The sequence below is a fragment of the Sorex araneus genome, chromosome 1 (assembly GCF_027595985.1).
Source record: "Sorex araneus isolate mSorAra2 chromosome 1, mSorAra2.pri, whole genome shotgun sequence".
Classification (NCBI taxonomy): domain Eukaryota; kingdom Metazoa; phylum Chordata; class Mammalia; order Eulipotyphla; family Soricidae; genus Sorex; species Sorex araneus.
In genome coordinates this window covers 387,205,617-387,224,558 of record NC_073302.1, presented here as the reverse complement: position 1 = coordinate 387,224,558, position 18,942 = coordinate 387,205,617, and the positions used below count along the sequence as shown (strand labels likewise).

Sequence of the window (18,942 nt, the reverse complement as noted above, 5' to 3'; positions counted from 1 at the left end):
CATATATCACACAAAAACGTTTTATCCAGGAATATTTTTAATGTTCAATATTAATTTTCAAGATAATATTGAAATTTCAAGAGAATATTAAGATAAAAATAATATCTCAAATCAGTACCAATATTTTATGAATAAACAAAGCTCACATTTCTGGATAAAATGTAACACTAAATTAGTGAAAATGTAGATGGGTCTTTAGTTAACACAGTATTAAGAAAATCATCATTTTAAGGAACCTATATTTGGTTTCTGGATAAGAATACCTACTCTTGAAAATATTCATGTAATAATACTTAAAATAAGTCCTTTCTATTTCAACAGTTTTTATTAGTATAGTTTATCATACATTTACTTACATTTAGAAAGATGAATAGAGTCAAGCACCAACGTGTAATTGTGAACTTCATTTTTGGTTTTTGAAGTAGATCTAAAACCTAGAGAAATACAGCAAAGAATTGTTAACTATCACATTAATATCAATGTAGTGCATTTGGTAATATATGCTGATTAATCAACAATGATTTACTATTTAGTATAGTCTGTTTTCTGATATAATTTAATTGATGAGGATCCATGTCTCATGACATTCTTTCTTCCTTTGTTGGTGCGCAGGGCTTACTTCTGGCTCTGCACACAGGAATCGTTCCTGGAGGGATTCAGGGGACCAAATGGGATGCTGGGGGATTGAACTGGAATCAGCTTGTGCAAGGCAAGCACCTTTATGGCAGGACCAGTACTATCTCTCTGGTTCCCAAGACATTCTAAGCAAAGTACATGCAAATGAGAACATTTTGTTTGTTGTAATGCATTTGAAGTTGCACAGTCTGTTGTCCTTCCTTTCAAACAGAAAATACTGTTAATCAGTTGCTTAAAGTCCCCCTATTATGAAATTATTATCACTTTATGTATCAATACCAAAATAAATCGTGGAAATAAAAGCAAACAGTGGATTTTAACTAAATAGTATCAATAGAATTGCTAAAAATTTCAAAGCAAAATTCATTAAGAAGTTGCCTCATTTGAACAAATACAATCTCTGATTATTAAAACAAGAATATTTATACTTCCTATGTAATTTAAGATCAATTTTAAGTAAGTTTCCTTCAGAACTTTCAGTATTTTCCTTTCCTACAAATTTTTCTTGGAGTTTGAAGTGGATAATAAAATACATTTCTTGGTGACCAACATAAAAAATGTATTACTCAAGTTTCATTTGCAGTTCTATGTGTCTGATATTTTCATCTAAATATTATACATTGAAAAACTTTACTTGATGCTAAACTCCTTTCAGATAAAATCATGTTAAAGCTATCAACAATTTTCTGGCACTCACACAATCACTTAGATGTGATGATAATTACTAATATTATGGTGACTGTGGTCTACTGAGTTAAAGGAAGCATGGAACTATAATTTTTTCAGCTCTATAAACCCAACACCACCACTTAACAGTTTTGAATACATTATCTTCCAGTGCTAATTCCTGAAATTCTCATGTTAATGACTTGCATAATTACTAATGACTTGTCAGAATGAGAACCTGGGAATTATCCTTGTTGTCACAGACTTTTTCATCTCAACCCCTTACCTTTGGGTTTTGATTCTATTTGTGTTTGCTATACTTTTGACTGTGTGCACCCCTCTCCTCTGTCTTACGGCTTATTGTTCATATCAGTACCAAGGTGATAGCTATAAATCTGTTTTTCTCCTGATTCTTACAAGCCATTTTCTAAAACAAATTGAGAATAACGATATCTTCATTCAGTGCTATAATTTTTGTTTGCTTTTTTTCATTTTGGGGGTCATACCTTGTGCTCAGGCTTACTGCTGGCCCTGTGCCCCAGAGCACTCCTGTCCAACTGGGCACAAGGGACCACATGAGGTGATGAAGATCAAAGAGAAGCAACTTAATGCACTGTACTATCTCTCTGGGAGGTCAGTGCTATAAATTTTTTTTCCTTCTGGTACTTGAAAAAGTTACTTAGGCACTGTGGTTTACAGTATTGCTAATGGCAGGGTTTCATGCTAAAACATTCTAACATCACACCCTCCACCATAGTGTCTGCTTCTTCCCTCACTATTGTTACAGTGTCCCACCCTACTCCCCCTTAGAGTAATTTGCTTCCTACTAATTATCATTTCTCAGTGCTATGATTTTTAAGTAAATCATAAAACCCTTGGTTAGGAATGTAGTACAGAACCCTGAGTTGTGACAAGTAGCAACATAATCATGGCAAGAAATAAAGAAGGAAAATTTAAAAGTTGCCTTCTAGATTTGTAACTTTTGTGAAAATGATAGCCAATGAAGAAATTTAGAAAAATAAATATAAGAAACTTTTCAATAGTCTCTTTTAATTGGGAATAACACTATTTGAGTATATTGGATGAGATTTATGTCCTGTGTGAATGCTAAGTCATGTGAAATATGTGCATGTGAAATTGACATGCTTTTTTTTTAAATGTGATCCTGTTTTAATGGGAGGAAATCACATATACACATTGAATTTTTATAGATATTCTTCTTATGGTAGTCCTACTATTTAATCTGTGGGAAGCATTAAAAGTTGTCAGAATTAAAACAAGATCTCTTTTTGACACGAAAGCCTTGCTCATTAATTCTAAATGTGAATGTTAAGCACAGCAAGAAACTAGCTTCTCTATGAAGGAGAATATAGGGCGATTAGGCAGTTAATTGCCTTGTTCTACCTATGTCCTATATTTTATATTTTATAAAGTATAAGCTTCTTGGTTCTTACTTTACAGTATTATTAAAATGAAGAGCCTGGGGAATGTAGCTATATCGTCATCTTGCTGTTGGAAAGAGGAGCCCCGTGGTTTCACAGCTCCACACACAGCTTTTACAATTGTTCACGAAGAACTGAAGTGGAAGAAAATAGTATGAAAATAGACCTATGTGTGAGCACTAGGGATGAGAGAGTTTATTCAAGAAACAAAGTCATTTTGTTCTTTCCTGGTAATTTAAATGGCCTATAATTTCAGATTATTTTATTTTTTTGAATTATAATGAATCCCCCATGCAAAAAATTGCAATAAATATGGACTATTTAAAAACTATCTCTAGTAAGAAACCTTGAACTTTAATTGACAAGGGTTAGGTAATGCCTTATAGGAGTAACACTCTTGAAGCTAAGTCCTTTATGGTAACTTCTGATAAAGGGAGAGATAATATCTAGCTGAGTTATGAAGAAAGACAGAACTTTATGAATTTCAAGGCCAAAAATAAGACAAAGAAGAATAGATATATATAGAGAGAGAGAATGAAGCAATCCACCATATTTTGGATTCTTCAGAGCAAAGAAGCAATGAATGAAGAAAAGGAATTAATGAGACAGTGCAGGGACTGTCCAAAATGAACTAACAGGGACCAACTGCTTAACTGAATAAGAATAAAAAGAAGCATAAATAGGTTTTCAGGTGGAATATAAAAAAAGATTAGTAAGCAATTTTCAATAGGCCTGGTTTAGGATATTATCTCTTATGTTCAGAATTAAGTAATCTGAAAGTGAAGAGTTTTGATACAAGACTTATGGAGTTAGAGTTGGACTCAGGTAGGAAGGAATCTAGTCAGGAAAATAAAGACAGAAATGCAACTTGGAAACTGCTAGCATTGAATGGGAACTGTTGGGACATTTGTGACCAGAAAATGACACCTGGAAAATCACTCAGAAAAAAAAAAAGCTTAACATCATATTAATCATTTGTTTACATGCTTCTTATTGTCTTTCCCACACTTTCTCCACAGCAAATATCTGGCTCATTCTTATGAATCTACAAAAATGTCTGGAACATATTTACAACTCTGGAAATACTACTTAAAGAAGAATGATTTGGTGTCAAAATCTAACAATTGTTAATTTATTAAATCAAAGCAGGAAGCATTACTTTCCTCTCCAAATGGACTCTAGTTGTGGAATCGAATCAAGAGATTCCAATTTCTGCACCTGTTTTCTTTCTTTCTTTTTTTTTTCCTCTCTTTTGGTCTTTGAGACATACCTGTTGGTTTGTTTTAGAACTATTCCTGACTCTGTGCTCAGGGGTTTATCCTGGTAGTGATCAGATGACCACGTAGTGGCAGTGCCAAATTGGGTCAGTTGCATGCAAGGCAAGGATCTTAATCCCTATGCTATCTCTCTATTTTCTCAGCTTTTGCTTTTATTATTTGTTTCCTTTCTTTCTTTTTTTTTTTTGAAGGGTAGGTTGGTTTTGGAGCCACCCCTGGACATGTTCAGGGTTTTCTCCTGGCTCTCTGCTTACGAATTATTGCTGGTAGTGCTCAGGGAATCCTATGTGGTGCTGAGGTTTGAATCTGGCTTAGCTATATGCAATGCAAGTGACAGAAATCTACTTAAAAAAATCTCTCTGGCCCCAATTTGTTCAGTTTTGACCAAGGATCTTTATATCTATGCTGATTTTCGAATAGCAAAAGGCACCCTAGTTATGTTTCCCTTAATCACATATATGGCTTACTGATCCTTTAGATTTCTTAGTAGTTATTTAGGGATATGGTTTTTCCAAGATGTCATTTTGTTTTATATATATATATATATATATATATAACAGACACTCTCAGTGCTGATAGGGGGTATGGTGCTCTGGATTGAATTTGAAACCTAACACACTTGAGTAATCTGTGTCTCCTACAACATCTTTTAACTACTCTTAAAATAAAAACTTTTGTGAGAATCTTAAACACAAGTCAAATGAATGTAAAATCAAAAATCCTGAGTTATAACGTTAAAGTAAACTGATCATGAACAGTGGTTCAATTACTGGGTAGGAAAACAGAATCTGCTTTTCTCTTTCTTTATAATTGGGTACTCATCATTAATTCTCTCTTCAGAAAAATATATGCCTGTGTTGCAGGGGTGAATCAGTGGGAACCACTCCTTCTGTGAATAAATAATCTAAACAAAAAATTCAATGAATTCAATGATGATAATTGACTATGGTAAACTTCATTTCAAGAGAACAAATTTCCTTGAGAAGTAAGTTACATTATTTTAATTTTTCTGGAAAGAATAGGGAAAGCTAATGACTTAAAATAAATCAACATTTCTAAAAGTGTATTCCATAGAATTTCAGTAATCCCATGAGAAGGAGCATAAATTAAAGTTTCCATTGCCCAAAAATGTTTAGAAAATTAAGCCTTTCCTATGTTCCATTTACACTTGATGATAGATTTTAGCACACTGAAGTGTCTATTTTTCCTATAGTAAGAATGAACTCATCTTTAACTCTTCATTTTCTAATGCTGTTTTACTAAGATTATTTTTATGATAGCAATGGTTAACGCAGCTGCTGAATTAGCTGGGAAATTCTTTTAGCTCAATAATAATTTCTATGCTACCAGAGTCAATTAGGTTAGAACCCATGAGAAAGAACTGTTCTTTTAACCCTATTCCACTTCCCCATGAAGGAATGAATTCTGAGCTCTTAAAAATTGCCTACCCTTGATATAAAGGCCAAAACTATAGCAAGGATCTAAGAAGCAAAGTATCCTTTGGGGTATTATTTGTCTAGAACTTCATCTCTAATGTTCTAGTTATGAGAGCAGAAGTGGTTAAGAGGACGAAGAACCTCTGGCTCCCTGCACATCATTTCAACTCCACCACTTTTCCTGCACTAACATACAGCTCAGAGACATGGGCCCTACGAAAACAGGACAAGAACGCTATTCTGGTATCCCAAAGAGGAATCGAAAGAGCCATGCTAGGAGTACCACGTTTCATTCAAGTGAGAAAAGGAATCTGGAGTTCCAACCTCTGTAGATGGTCAAGAATCAGGGATTCTGTCTGTTTGCCAAGGCGTCAAAAATCCGATGGGCCAGACACTTAATGCAATTCAGAGATGACCACTGGACTAGAGCTGTTACTGACTGGATTCCACGGGATATCAAAAGACCGCATGGCCTCCCACTTACAAGATGGTCAGACTTTTTCATTGAGATCTTGAATGAACGGTTTGAGGCTCTTTGTGTTCCTGGAGCAAGCAGATGCCATTGAGCTACACTAGCACACAACAGGGACAAATGGAGACGTTACTGGCACTCGCTAGAGCAAATCGAAGATCAACAGGATGACAAGTGATACAAACGATGAGAACAGAGAGTAGCATAAGGGGATGTATAGACAGATTAGGAAAACGGAGAGACAGGCATTGCTTATCTGAAAATAGCTGTGTGCTTTTGTTACCAAAGGCCTATATTTATTTCAAATATATAAGAAAAGAATATGTCATTTTTAAAAAAGTGATAGCTCTTTTTAATATAGTATTGAAGATACATTGCAAGCAAGTAAGTAAATAAATTCTGCAAAACCATAGGGTATGCTGGATTATTGCTTTAGCAGTGCCTTCTGTTTGGATGATTCTTTGGTTATTAACTATTAGAAAATCATTCTTCATTGCTCCAGGAACAAAGTTTCCAAGGCTTCATGTAGTCATAAATCTAAGTTATGTTGCTACAGTAAGCAAAACAGAGTGCCCTCTGCTCCTCATCATGGGTTTAAAATGTCCTTCTAGGGAAGGCAAAAATAAAATAAAATGTCCATCTAAATATGGCTTCATTTATATCTGTAGAACCTTGTATTCTTTTCATTGGAAACTTGTTTTGGTAAGCATGTTGACATACACTATAAAAGGTAGAATCCAGAAGTGAATCAGAATAAAAATTTCCTACTAAAATTTCTCATTGAGTCTAACAAAACAACTTTTGACATTTATTGAATAGAGCAGATTGCCTCTATCCTGTTTGGTTCTGAAAATTAATAAATTGTGAGAATATGGAGAAAAGTTCAGAAACATGTTTATTTAAAAATGATGTGCCATTACTCATATGGAAAACATGATAACATTTAAATAGTTAAAGTAATTTGCAGATAGTTCCATGTACATCACAAATTCTTTCTTGTCCTAGATAATCAATAGCGGAAAGATAGAAATTGCTAGGTTCAAATACCAATAGTGGAATTACAATAAAAGAAAAGTACAAACTTACATGCAAAGTTTCTCAACAAAATCTTAGTGAACTAAATTCAACAATGCAGTAAAGAGATTCCACATCCTAAATCCAAAGTACGATTTTATTCTATGGATAAAAAAATGTTTAACATAATCAAATCAAGTAATGCGACATACCACATCAACAATATGAAAGATAAAAATTAGATGCAGAGAAAATTTTTAGAAAATTGATCAACTTTTTATGATTAAAATACATTAACATGGTAAGGGCCACATGGAACAAACACACAGTTAATATCACACTCAATGATCAGAGTTGAATGTGTTTTTCTAAGGTCACTCACAGTACAAGGGTGTTAACTCTTGCTACTATATTTCAACACAGTATTGGCAGTCCTGTCATAGCAAATAGGTAAGAAGGGAAAGAAAAAAGAAAAAACAGAGGTATGCTAATTGGAGAAAAAAGTTAAGCTATGAGTATTTTCAGGTTACATTATATTATCAGAGAAAACCCAACATATTTTAAAATCTAAATCCCATTGGGAATAAAAACCCAAAGAATGGGAGAAAATATTCATGTCTCATACAAATGACAATGGTCTAGTAGTCAAGACATGTAAGAAGCTCACAAAATTCAATGAAAAAAAAGACTATCAAAAATGGAAGATATGAACAGACACTTCTCTAAACAAGACATATAAGTAGCTGACAGTCATATAAAAGTTCTCAACACAATTATCAGGGAAATGCAAGCCAAATATAAATGGATATCACTTTATGCCAATCATGGTGTTCTGTATCAAAAAGTCCCAAATCAGCAAATACTGGTGTGTGTGTGTGTGTAGAGAAAAAAGATTCCTTATTGACCGCAGGTGGAAATGCAAAGTATTTCGGATTCCATGGAAAATGGCATGGAGATTTCCCAAAGAATTAAATCATAACTACTACTATATGTTTCAATCCTAGGATACAAAAAACTAACTGTAAGGATAAATGTACAACTATGTTCTTTGCAAAACTATTTTCAATAGCCACAATCTAGAAACAACCGAGTGTGCAACAACCAATGTGTGGATGAATAAGATATTATATGTGGACCGCAGAATACTACTCAGCATAAGAAAATGAAACATATATCTAGAAAACATGTTTATTTTTATGACTGTGTAAGAAATTTAAAAGATTCTTTAAATTATCTGCATTACCTTTTAAAACATAGAGATTAAGCAATATCATAATATAAACTGGATCACTTAATGTCAACCATCATGATAGAAACAACATAACAGTTGTTCTCACCATGACATAAAAATCTAAGAAATAAAAACTATTATCTAATGGACTTTTATCTAAAATGGTGGTGTCAAAGTCAATTTCAATGTGACAATTTAATGCTTCTGGTGCAGTAACATTTTGCCAGCTATTTTATTAAAGACAGGATGATAGTTCTAGTGAATAACTTCTATTATATCTCATTTTATCAGTTCACTTTAGATAAGTATATCAAGAAGCTATAGCATAAATGATAAGACTTAATTAAGAAGAAAAATCTGAAAGAATATGATTTGAGGGCTGGAAAATAGTATAGTGGGTAGAAAACATGTCTTGTATGTGGCTGATTCCCGGTACCCCAAGGTCCTTAAACTCAGCCAGGAGTAATTTCTGAGTGAAGAACCAGAAGTGCACTCTAAACACTGTGGGTATACTCTAAAATAAAAACAAAACAAATAAAAAAGAATAGGATTTGATTGAAGGGTGTAAACAGAGCAACAACTAAGAATCACAGAACCTAGGTTCACTTAAATCAGTGTCTGGAAGCATGTAATGAACCTTGATTGATAGAAAATCCTCATTTATATTTTCCAAATACCAGACAAAATCCAAATATCTAAGAAGTTTGTGTACGTCCCCTGCCTGCCTCAGGGATGTGTATTCAGTTACAGTAGTTATAGTAGCCAACAGAAGCACTAAAAATGAGCTAGAAAGGATGCAAAGCCAATGAGCAAAATTAGAATAAATGAAATAACCAGAAAAACAGGATCCGTTACTCTTCCCTAAGGGAAACTTGTCCTAAAAATAGCCTTTCTAATACAAGTTTACTTTAAGTTCACTACTTCCCCATTGTTGTTAATGGGCCAGTTTTCCAGGAATCTGCACTATCCTTTGCTAAGAAGGTAACAGACAATGGAGTTCTTCCTTCATTTCTTATGTATAGGAGTAAAATACATATATTCTAGTACGTCAGTTTTTAGCCTACGCAAGTTCTTGTTTTCTCTGGAAAAATATAGAGCTGGAACTTAATGGTTATCAAGAAACCTATGATTTATTCTTGATTGGTAAATAGACATGTGTATATTAAACTAAAATACACTGGGTACTAAGAATCAGATAATTCTATGTGCAATATAATCTTCATATCAAATCCAAATAAGCATTAACCCCATTTTATTATCCAAGGAAACAAATTTTCACAGATATTAAATAACTTCAAGAGAGTCTCTTGCCCCCACACCTGGCTGTCTTCCCCCTGGCCTCTCTGATGGGGTGGGCTTCAGTTTCCCTCCCAGCAGAGCTCCCAAGGCCGAAGACCTCCGGAGTCTTAGCCACAGTCATGCTCAAGGCCCCTCTCCACACATTCCAACGAGCCTCATGCATGAAGAAACCGGCAGAGGAACCCAGTTGTGTTGGGGCTGAGACCTCCAAGCCTGCTCAGATTGGGACTGGGCCTCTTCTGCCCAGATTCCCCATTTTCCAATATCTATCAGTCACACCCAGGGACTGCCCCCAGTGCCGTGCAATCCCATCAATGGCCACCATTCAGAGACTATAAAGCCAAGCTCTTGGAAGCTGAATTCTCCCTCTGCGAGAACCTGGCAAGCTACCGAGACTTTCCTGCCCACACGGGAGAGACTCGCAAACTCCCCATGATATATTCATATGCCAAAACCAGTAACAATGATGGGTCTTATTCCCCTGACTCTGAAAGAGCCTCCAATGTGGCACTGTTGGAAAGGACGAGTAGAGAGGCTCCTAAAATCTCAGGGCTAGGACAAATGTAGATGTTACTGAGATGACTCGAGAAATTTGATGATCAAGGGGATGATGATGATGATGATGATGATTATGATGAAATAACTTTTTATTTTCTATTTAAACCATCATATTTTCATTTTCTCAAAGACTTCAATTTCATTTTTTAACTTTTTTGGCCCACACCAGTAGCATTATATTTTTCTTCTATCAGTGTTAGATATGGGGCATATACTGAAAAGGACAGTTGAGTTAGAATAACCCAGATTATCAAGCATCTTCTTAACCCAGTATAAAAGTGAGGCTAATGTTCATAGACCCTTAATGATGACTCTATAAATCTAAGAATTGTGGGAAATAGACTCCAATAAATTATTTCTTCTGCTACACACCAACTACTATTTTTAGAGTCTGCTTAAAGCAGTCTACTACTCTTTCTCATTGTCAAGAGAAACACTGAAGTAATTTAGAAATGGATATATAAAAGAGACTCACTTAAACTGCATAATTTAAAAATGAAATGCATAACTTAGATGGATTTTTCAAGTATACACAGATATATTTTAACAACTACTGTCTTTATATTACCATCAGATAATACTTTGTTAAATGCCATGGGGGTTTATAATATTAATGTTAGCTCAATTATAGTTTGTGTCTCTAGGACAGAGAAAGGATTTTCATAGAGTTCTGTGTATGTAACAAAGTCATTACTTAAAAGGATGACAATGATGTAAAGTACACTCTTCCCACCATCTCACACATATACTCAGCAGTAAAGTAAACCCTAGGGCCCCATGGGCTGGCAACTCTTACTAGAGTAGGAAATAAAATAATAGCATAAAGGAAAGCATAGGCTAGAAACTTTCTTTGTTTTACATTTTAAATTATCACAATCAGAAATTAGGTCATTTGAGGAGACTTGAATATGTACATAACCTTAAAGTCATTTTTAACTGAAATAATATTTAAAAAATTATGAGACATATTACCAATAATTGAACTTAATTGGTATATACTTGAATACTCTGACAAAAATATGCCTTACTAGTCTTATACAACAGTGTCAGACTTACAAACTACTGTAGCATGCCATTTAAGATCAATGGTATTACTTTGCTCAGCATATATTCATTGTATCAGCATAAATATTAGATTCTTAGTGAACAAGTTAGAATGTATTTTTCTTGACTAAAATAATATGAGAAAAGAATTGGGGAAATACTGGCATAAGTCATACATTTAATGTAATTTTTTGATGGGATTTTGCCACCATAAGTTCAAATATAAGGGCTCTAGCTATGGAATAATATACTATCTTCTAGCTAAGGTTTTCTCTCTAGATTGCATACATTTATAAAATGTAAATAATTCTTCAGTAGGTGTCAAAATCCTTAAAATTTCTAAAGCATGTGACCAGGGAGGTTTTTCCTTAAGCCTTAAATAGACTCAATTAATAGACTCAAATGTAGCACTATAGCACTGTAGCACTGCCATCCTGTTGTTCATCGATTTGCTGGAGCAGGCACTAGTAACATCTCCATTGTGAGACTTGTTGTTACTGTTTTTGGCATATCAAATACGCCATGGGTAGCTTGCCAGGCTCTGCTTCGAGGGCGGGATACTCTTGGTAGCTTGCCTGGCTCTCCGAGAGTGATAGAGGAATTGAACCTAGGTCGGCTGTGTGCAAGGTAAATGCTCTACCCACTGTGATATCACTCCAGTCCTGCTCAAGTGTAATTATATCAATATTCATTATAACACTGTACACTGGATAGGAAATAGGTTGGAAGTAATCTAAGTATGCAAAATAATTAATTCACTAAATAAACATTTGTACATCTATACTATGGAATTCTCTTCAATCTTTAAAAACTGTGTACATAAATACTTAATTACCAAGATAAATGTTCATGTTTCTTATTACCCTACAAAGAGGTACTACCTGAGTGCATTTACAAAATATCATTTTGTAAATATTGCATTATGTATGCATATAACAGGGATTTGAAGAACATTTTTAAGTTCTTATTAGGCAACAGGCACTGCCAATGAATGATCTCTCTTAATCCTTCTAGTGCCTTTCTATGTAGTACTGCTATTCTTATAATATTCGTACCACTAAAGAAACAGAATATTACAGGGGCTAAACATTAAGTTATTTGTCTGGATGAGACAGTTCAAAGAACTGAGTGCATATATTGCATGAGAGGCCAGAGTTTGATCCCTAAAACCACATGGCCCTCAAGTACTTCTGGGAGTGAATCCCAAGCAATAATCCAGGGTAAACTGCCCCATCTTCCAGCTTTGCCAGGTGTGGTTCAAAAACAAACAAAAAACAAAGGTCAGGTTTGCTCTGCAATAAATAATTTCTCAAATTTCTGTATTTTAAAAGAACAAATGCTCTACTTTTGTTCTTATTACATAGGAGCTAAAGGCAAACTGAAGGATTTTGTCTGTGGGTCTACTTTATTTCATCTGTGACTAAGGGTGAAGGAGCCTCTGTGATCTGATCCATAGCAGGTTATTTTCATGGTAGAGAGTGGTCATGCTTCGCTTAAATAAAGACCCAACTTTCATGTGCTACTTATGCAAATCACAATGTCAAGCTCCAAATCACGAAGGTCTCAGGAATGCATAAACATTTTACGAGGAAAAAAAAACTGAGTAATGAGACACACAACAGACACAGCAGGAAAATTACATAAGTTTTCATACTAACATAAGTGTCAAAAAATGATAGATGCTAAAACCTCTTCAGGAGGTGGAATTGATTGTAGGTAATTTTTTTTTGCTTGCCTGAGTTTTCTAATTTTTATAATATGCAGTAATTGTATTTGAAATGAGGGAGATAAAAAGAGACAATTTTAATTCACTCTTGTTTTGGATTTTTTTGACTGCAGCTGATAGGAATGCTTGGTGATGTAGTTTTGAAGCACAGAATGAGGAAGTTGTAGGGGGCGCTTCAAAAAAGTTATATTCTCACCTTAATAGCTTGGACATGCTTTTAGCCTATCTCCCAGGAACTGGAAGTATGCTTAAAAATGTTTGACAACAATTTCTCAAAAAAGAGTATGCCACAAATTAAAGGAGGCACTGAAACCAATGGGATGCACTTCAGCAAGGATCATTTTCCACAATTAAAACTTCATTCATGATACAATAACAGATTGCAATAATAAAATAAGTTAGCTCTAAATTGACAATATTTTTACGAATTTCTGATGGTCTTTCTAATTAATTCTCTTAAGATTGTCCTGATGGTGATTAGGTGCTAAAATATATTTCACAAATGTAATTACTGATCCATAAAGGAAAATGAATATAAGCTTTCTGTGAAGAATAGTCATAATATACCCATAAAAAGCCCCCTACAAAACACAAAGATGGATTATGTTCTACGATATAGAAAATTTTATGTCTTCCACTTTACATACCACTTTACATTGTTGCCTTGAAAATTTTCCTTCAACATGGAAAAAATAGCAAACTCTATTATTTTTTCATGTGCTTTCATTCTTATACACTACCATTTAATTATTATTTAGATGTAGAAAAATAATTATTCTCCCAGCTTCCTATGGAACAAGATCACTTCTCCCTTCTGAACAGCAGAGCACAAAATACAGAAAATTTAATTTAATGCTTAGAGAAGTGCATAAAGTATCACGAGGACATCCATTCCTGGATAGCTACACAATGTGGACCAAAAAGTAGAAGACAGTGAATTGAGGACTATTAGCTCTTTTGATAGTTCATATATTTTCCTCATGAACTCTTCATTCACAAATTTTCATGAAAGAGCAATAAGAACAGCTGCCTTTCTACCATCAAAAACAGAGTGCTGTGTCATTAAAATCCTTCATGAGAGTGGTTTTGCCACCTAATAAGCATATCACTGGTGAGCGCTGAAATCATCAGACAGGAAGAAACAATAGCAAAACAAATTGAATCATGAACTAAGACAAACAAACAGATAAAAAGATTTCTAAAATAAGCCACTAATAATTATTACTAATGTATTGCCTATTTTGGAATCAAATAAAGGCAACAGTTATCAGTTCTTAGTTACAACTAGAGATTCCAATTGAAATCTTTGAATGTTTATCCAGGGGTAAAACTTCAAAAAGTATGACATTACCTTAGACTTATATCAGTTGCTTATTTAATGAGATCAATAAAAATGTTGTTATCTCATTTACTCAAACAAAAAAATATTTGTCGGACCAGGGAGGTATTCATTGGTCAGGGGCTCATACCTTGCATACCACCGCTTTGCCGAGCAGCACCACCTTGCCAGGACAAATATTGAACTGTCTAACTTGATTGGCCAACTGTTGTCCAGTAATCCAGGAGTTGCCCCTGAAGTCCTGAGAAGTTCTTGGGAGGCCCTCCCACAAAAACATATTTGTTAAGTTTTTTTGTTGTTGTTGTGCCAAATAGTATACTAAACCCTACAAACAAAATAGCAGGCAGAAGTAAATGAGCTTCTCATCAGTTTGACACTTAAAGTTGAGGATACATAAAATTAGGAGAATAAACACAAAGTTATAATCATTTAAAGTGCCATTCAGGGGAACTTGGAGTTCTAAGAAATGCTATTATATAAGACTGTACTGTCAGGCCAGATTGAGAAACTTCCTGAAAGAGCGTAGATCAAATTTGATATGACAGAATAGTTGGAGCTAACCAAGTAAAAGCTAACCAAGACAGCGTTCTGTTGTTAAAACAATATGTAATGACTTGTGGTATGAAGGAATGTGCTGAATTAAAAATGACTGAGAGCTAAGGTAAGATCTGCAACTGGGGAGGTGAGTTGGGGTCAGCTATTCAAAACCTATATGTTATGCATAGGTAGAATTGTGTTAATTAAAGAGACTGTTACAGTGGGCTATATTCTAATCTACCTGGACCCCTATTAAGGTGATGTGACCAACACAGAGTCATACACAGAGGGAAGATATATGAAGGCTGAAGCAGAAGATAACCATCAGCAAGGCAAGGTGAAGAGTCCCAGAAAGCCTATCAAGAACATGATTTAGTCTCAAGATTCTAGAACTTTGAGCAAATTTAAACTGCTTTAGCTAATCTATTTGTTGCACTTCATTATGGTAGGCCTAGAAAATATTATTTGAGCTGCACAAAGGTTTTCATTAACTAACTTAGGATCCATAGAAAAGTCTACAAGTGTTTGAAGGGAAACAGAGGGAGGAACGTTGACTTGATATGTTGATAACTTGGATACAAATTCTGAAAAGCTGTCAAAATAGAAGCAGAGAGACCAGTTAAGGAGACACTTGCAAATGTCTAGGGAAGAAATATTTTGAAAGTAATCTGGAAGTTCAAGTTGAATGTACTTGATCATAGATGAAATAGGAGGGAGAGAAAAGATGAGGAATCTTGGGCTGGAGTAATATAGTGAATTGCTTGCCTTGCAGGAGGCTATACACAAGGCTGACCTGGGTTCGATTTCCTGCATCCATTATGGTTCCCTGAGTACTTCTAGGAGTGATTCCTGAGTATTAGCCAGGAGTAACTGCTGAGCACTGCTGGGTATGGCTCAAAAAGCAAGACAAAGCCCCCCCAAAACAAGCATGAAAGGAAATTTAGGAGGATAATTCGGAAACTTTAGGATTTTACAATAATGAAGTTTACTCAGTGAGTATACACTAGAGTAGGACTGAGTTTTGTTGGGAAATTTTTAATTTAGTTTAGAATTTGAAGCAGTTTTTATTAAGAACTGTTTTATAGTTTCTCACCCATATTTTGCTGGAAGCCTGTTTCCTGGGTGTATAAACATGTCTTAACTGTGTTTAACTTTAAGGCTTCTGACTTAAAATTAGTCACAGGTTTGATAGTTAATGTTCCTTAATGTATTTTTTCATTGTCCTACAAGACAAAACAAAAGCCAACAATTTCTACACTACAGAAGAAAGTTGATAAGTGGCCCAGGAGAAAATCAACAGGTTTCTGTGGTTATTACCTGCTGCCAAATACCCAGATAGTATGGTTGTTTGTTGACTCATTTTGCAAAACAGTTGTCTATGTGCTTTTTAAAAGTTTTTCACACTCCAGTCAATGTTGGGACATAAAATAGTTAAGTCTCAGCTCCCTAGTTCTAAGCAAAAACTTTTCCAGGAAGTGACTAATTCTTAGAAAAGGGTAAACTCCTGAAAAGCCACATTAGTCTAGAGAGAGTTAAGAGTTACCTTAGTGTAATTAGAGGACCACAAAACATATTTGAATACATAAGTGCACACACAGAGCTGGAGCGATAGCACAGTGGTAGGGCGTTTGCCTTGCATGTAGCCAACCAGGGTTTGATTCCTCCACCCCTCTGGGAGAGCCCGGCAAGCTACCGAGAGTATCTCGCCCGCATGGCAGAGCCTAGCAAGCTACCCGTGGCATATTCAACATGCCAAAAACAGTAACAAACAAGTCTTGCAATGGATACGTTACTGGTGCCCGCTTGAGCAAATCGGTGAGCAAATCGGATGACAGTGACAGTGACAAGTGCACACACAGAATAATACTGGTGGGTTGTGGAAATGGTGAAAGAGAAAACTGAATTGTTATAAGTCAGCTAACAGTTGACTAAGAAATGTTAGTTTGACAGATGAATTGCAAATAACTGTGAGATGGAAGGGTAAAGAGCAAGAAGGGAAAGGGTGGGAGACACTATCAGGGAGAGCAAGACCATAGAAGTCCTTATTATTGGGGTTCTTGAGACAATCTGGAAGATGGACCTTGTCTTAAGGAAAGGAAGAATAATGTAGAAAGAAAATTAAGATAAATTAAAGAAGTTATTCTCTATGCTGTGTGTGACTAAAATCAAGCCCAAGTCTGCATTTTCTTTGTTCACTCAGGCAAGATAAAGATGACGATAATTCTCTCAAATTTTATTCATAAAAATCAGGGTTTTAATAATAAAACTTAGAATCTATGATTTATTTAAGAGTTCTAGGATCAAGTTCACTGCATGTCATGGTAATATTTGCTGAAAATTTTATGAAAACATAGTTATTGGATATAATTAGAACCCTTATAGTTGTTTGGCTTTTGTCCAAAGAAAGAGGAATGCACATTTACAGGATAAATATCAACATAAAGAACTCTAATACATATTGAATATTTTACCAAAAACAAATTCAATGGATTTTGTTAATAGAATAGATAAATGAATGAAAACAAAATGGAATGTATATTTTGATTAAGTATACCACACTCCCAGAAATATATCAAAAGGTAAGTAGTCTCACCAAGGAGGGTAGGAATCTCACACACATTCAAATTAAAGCATTAAGTGGAATTGATTTTTGATGCAACTTTTATAAATTTAAACTTTAATTCTGCTTCTATTAATATTGAACTCATGTCTGAAAAAAATAAAATAGCTGAATTGTCTTTTTCACAGGGTTACTTAAATGTTTTTTTAATATTTTGAAATGAAAGTCTAGTCAAGGGCCCTTGTTATAACCTATTTATATAATAGGTGTGTGCCTAGAGTAGTAATGAAGATTTTTACTTCATTGCCTAAATTAATTCCCTCAACAACCCTTAGAGATGTTTATAAGGCAAGAAAATGATAGAGCTGTTATTCAATACTCAGATCTATAGTCCCTGTGCTTAAGCACTATGCACTAAATTATTCCTGATTTTATTTTACATAGAATTTGTTAAAGATTTAGATTTTCTCTTTTTTATCCCTTTAATCAAAATCAGATAAACAAGTATAGAAAAAAATTGGTTTTGAGTTTTCTACCTAATACAAAAGTGCAGTCACCAAACACAATATGTTGGGAATTCATTTCAAATGACTATACTTACACATTGCCCCCAAAAAGTCATTAGAAGAAACTGAATCAATCAATAGGATAAAAATTTCAGAATAAATAATATAAGAAAGTGTATATAATATAGATATTGTTTATATATTTTTGTTTTGAGTGGCAAGGGGGTTCAAGAATAATCTGTGCCACTGATTTATATATTCTGATGCACATAATATAAAAAAATCCTCATTATATACTTGTCTGTTTTGGGAAATGACAGACAGAAATGATAAGATTAAATGTATGATTAGTGATTGTAGATAGTTGACAAATATTGATGCTACATGAATATTTAAAAACACTTGTTACCTTAATTTGTAAGGTAATTACAGTAAATTTTTTTTCAAACAGATCTTTAAGTTTTAGATGCAACACAATTATAAAATAGAGTGTTCTGGTAAATATCTAATAAGAAACATGACATAAGAGCTGGACTGCGAGACATAGTTTAAATGGCAGAGCCCATACTGAACATCTCAGAGGTCAGGAATTTAATCCTAGGCACCACATGGTTCCTGGAGAACTGTTAGGTGTGGCCCCTATTTTTTAAAAAATGAAACAAAAACTGGAAAGATACTATGTGATCTAAGATTTTCATTTTTAGAAGATATCTAGTTGTCACTGTTAATTTAATAAATGCATATATCTTTCTAATATTGCCTTATAAATATAGCTTCAAGAATATGAAAAATGTCTAATCGTGTACTCCCTTAGGAAAGTATTTCAGACAACTAGAACTCTTGATTTATTCAGTTACCCAGAAAGCTTATCATATTTTCTAACTTGTTGACCTTTGTATGATATAACTGAAGTCTCTCTCATTTTCTAAATGTTATGACAAATAACAATGAAAGTGATATATTTATTTTTGTCAATGCTATTAGTATTATGATTTATGTAGCATTAATGAGTCAGGACATAAATATAAAACTCAGAACATAAATGGTGAGGAGATATATGTTTTATTAAAGCATGATTGGATTTAGGTATTTGAATATATTCTTGTGAAGTTATTACTTTCTTACTGCATTGATATAGAAAAGTGAAAGACATAGCTCTTAATTTGTGCAAGGATCCAAGAAATGATCTCTAATTTGTG

General features: G+C 34.3%; 1 protein-coding gene across 2 annotated transcripts in view; it reads right to left on the bottom strand.

The window, feature by feature from the left end:
• The window catches only part of CALCR (calcitonin receptor), a 135,977-nt gene that overhangs the window by 57,332 nt on the left and 59,703 nt on the right, over positions 1 to 18,942 (bottom strand). For both annotated transcript variants that reach the window (XM_055137221.1, XM_004602183.3), the window contains exon 3: positions 357 to 434. In XM_055137221.1, the coding sequence (XP_054993196.1) occupies positions 357 to 407 (51 nt within the window). In that variant the 5' untranslated portion in view covers positions 408 to 434. The remainder of the gene's footprint in view (positions 1 to 356; positions 435 to 18,942) is intronic.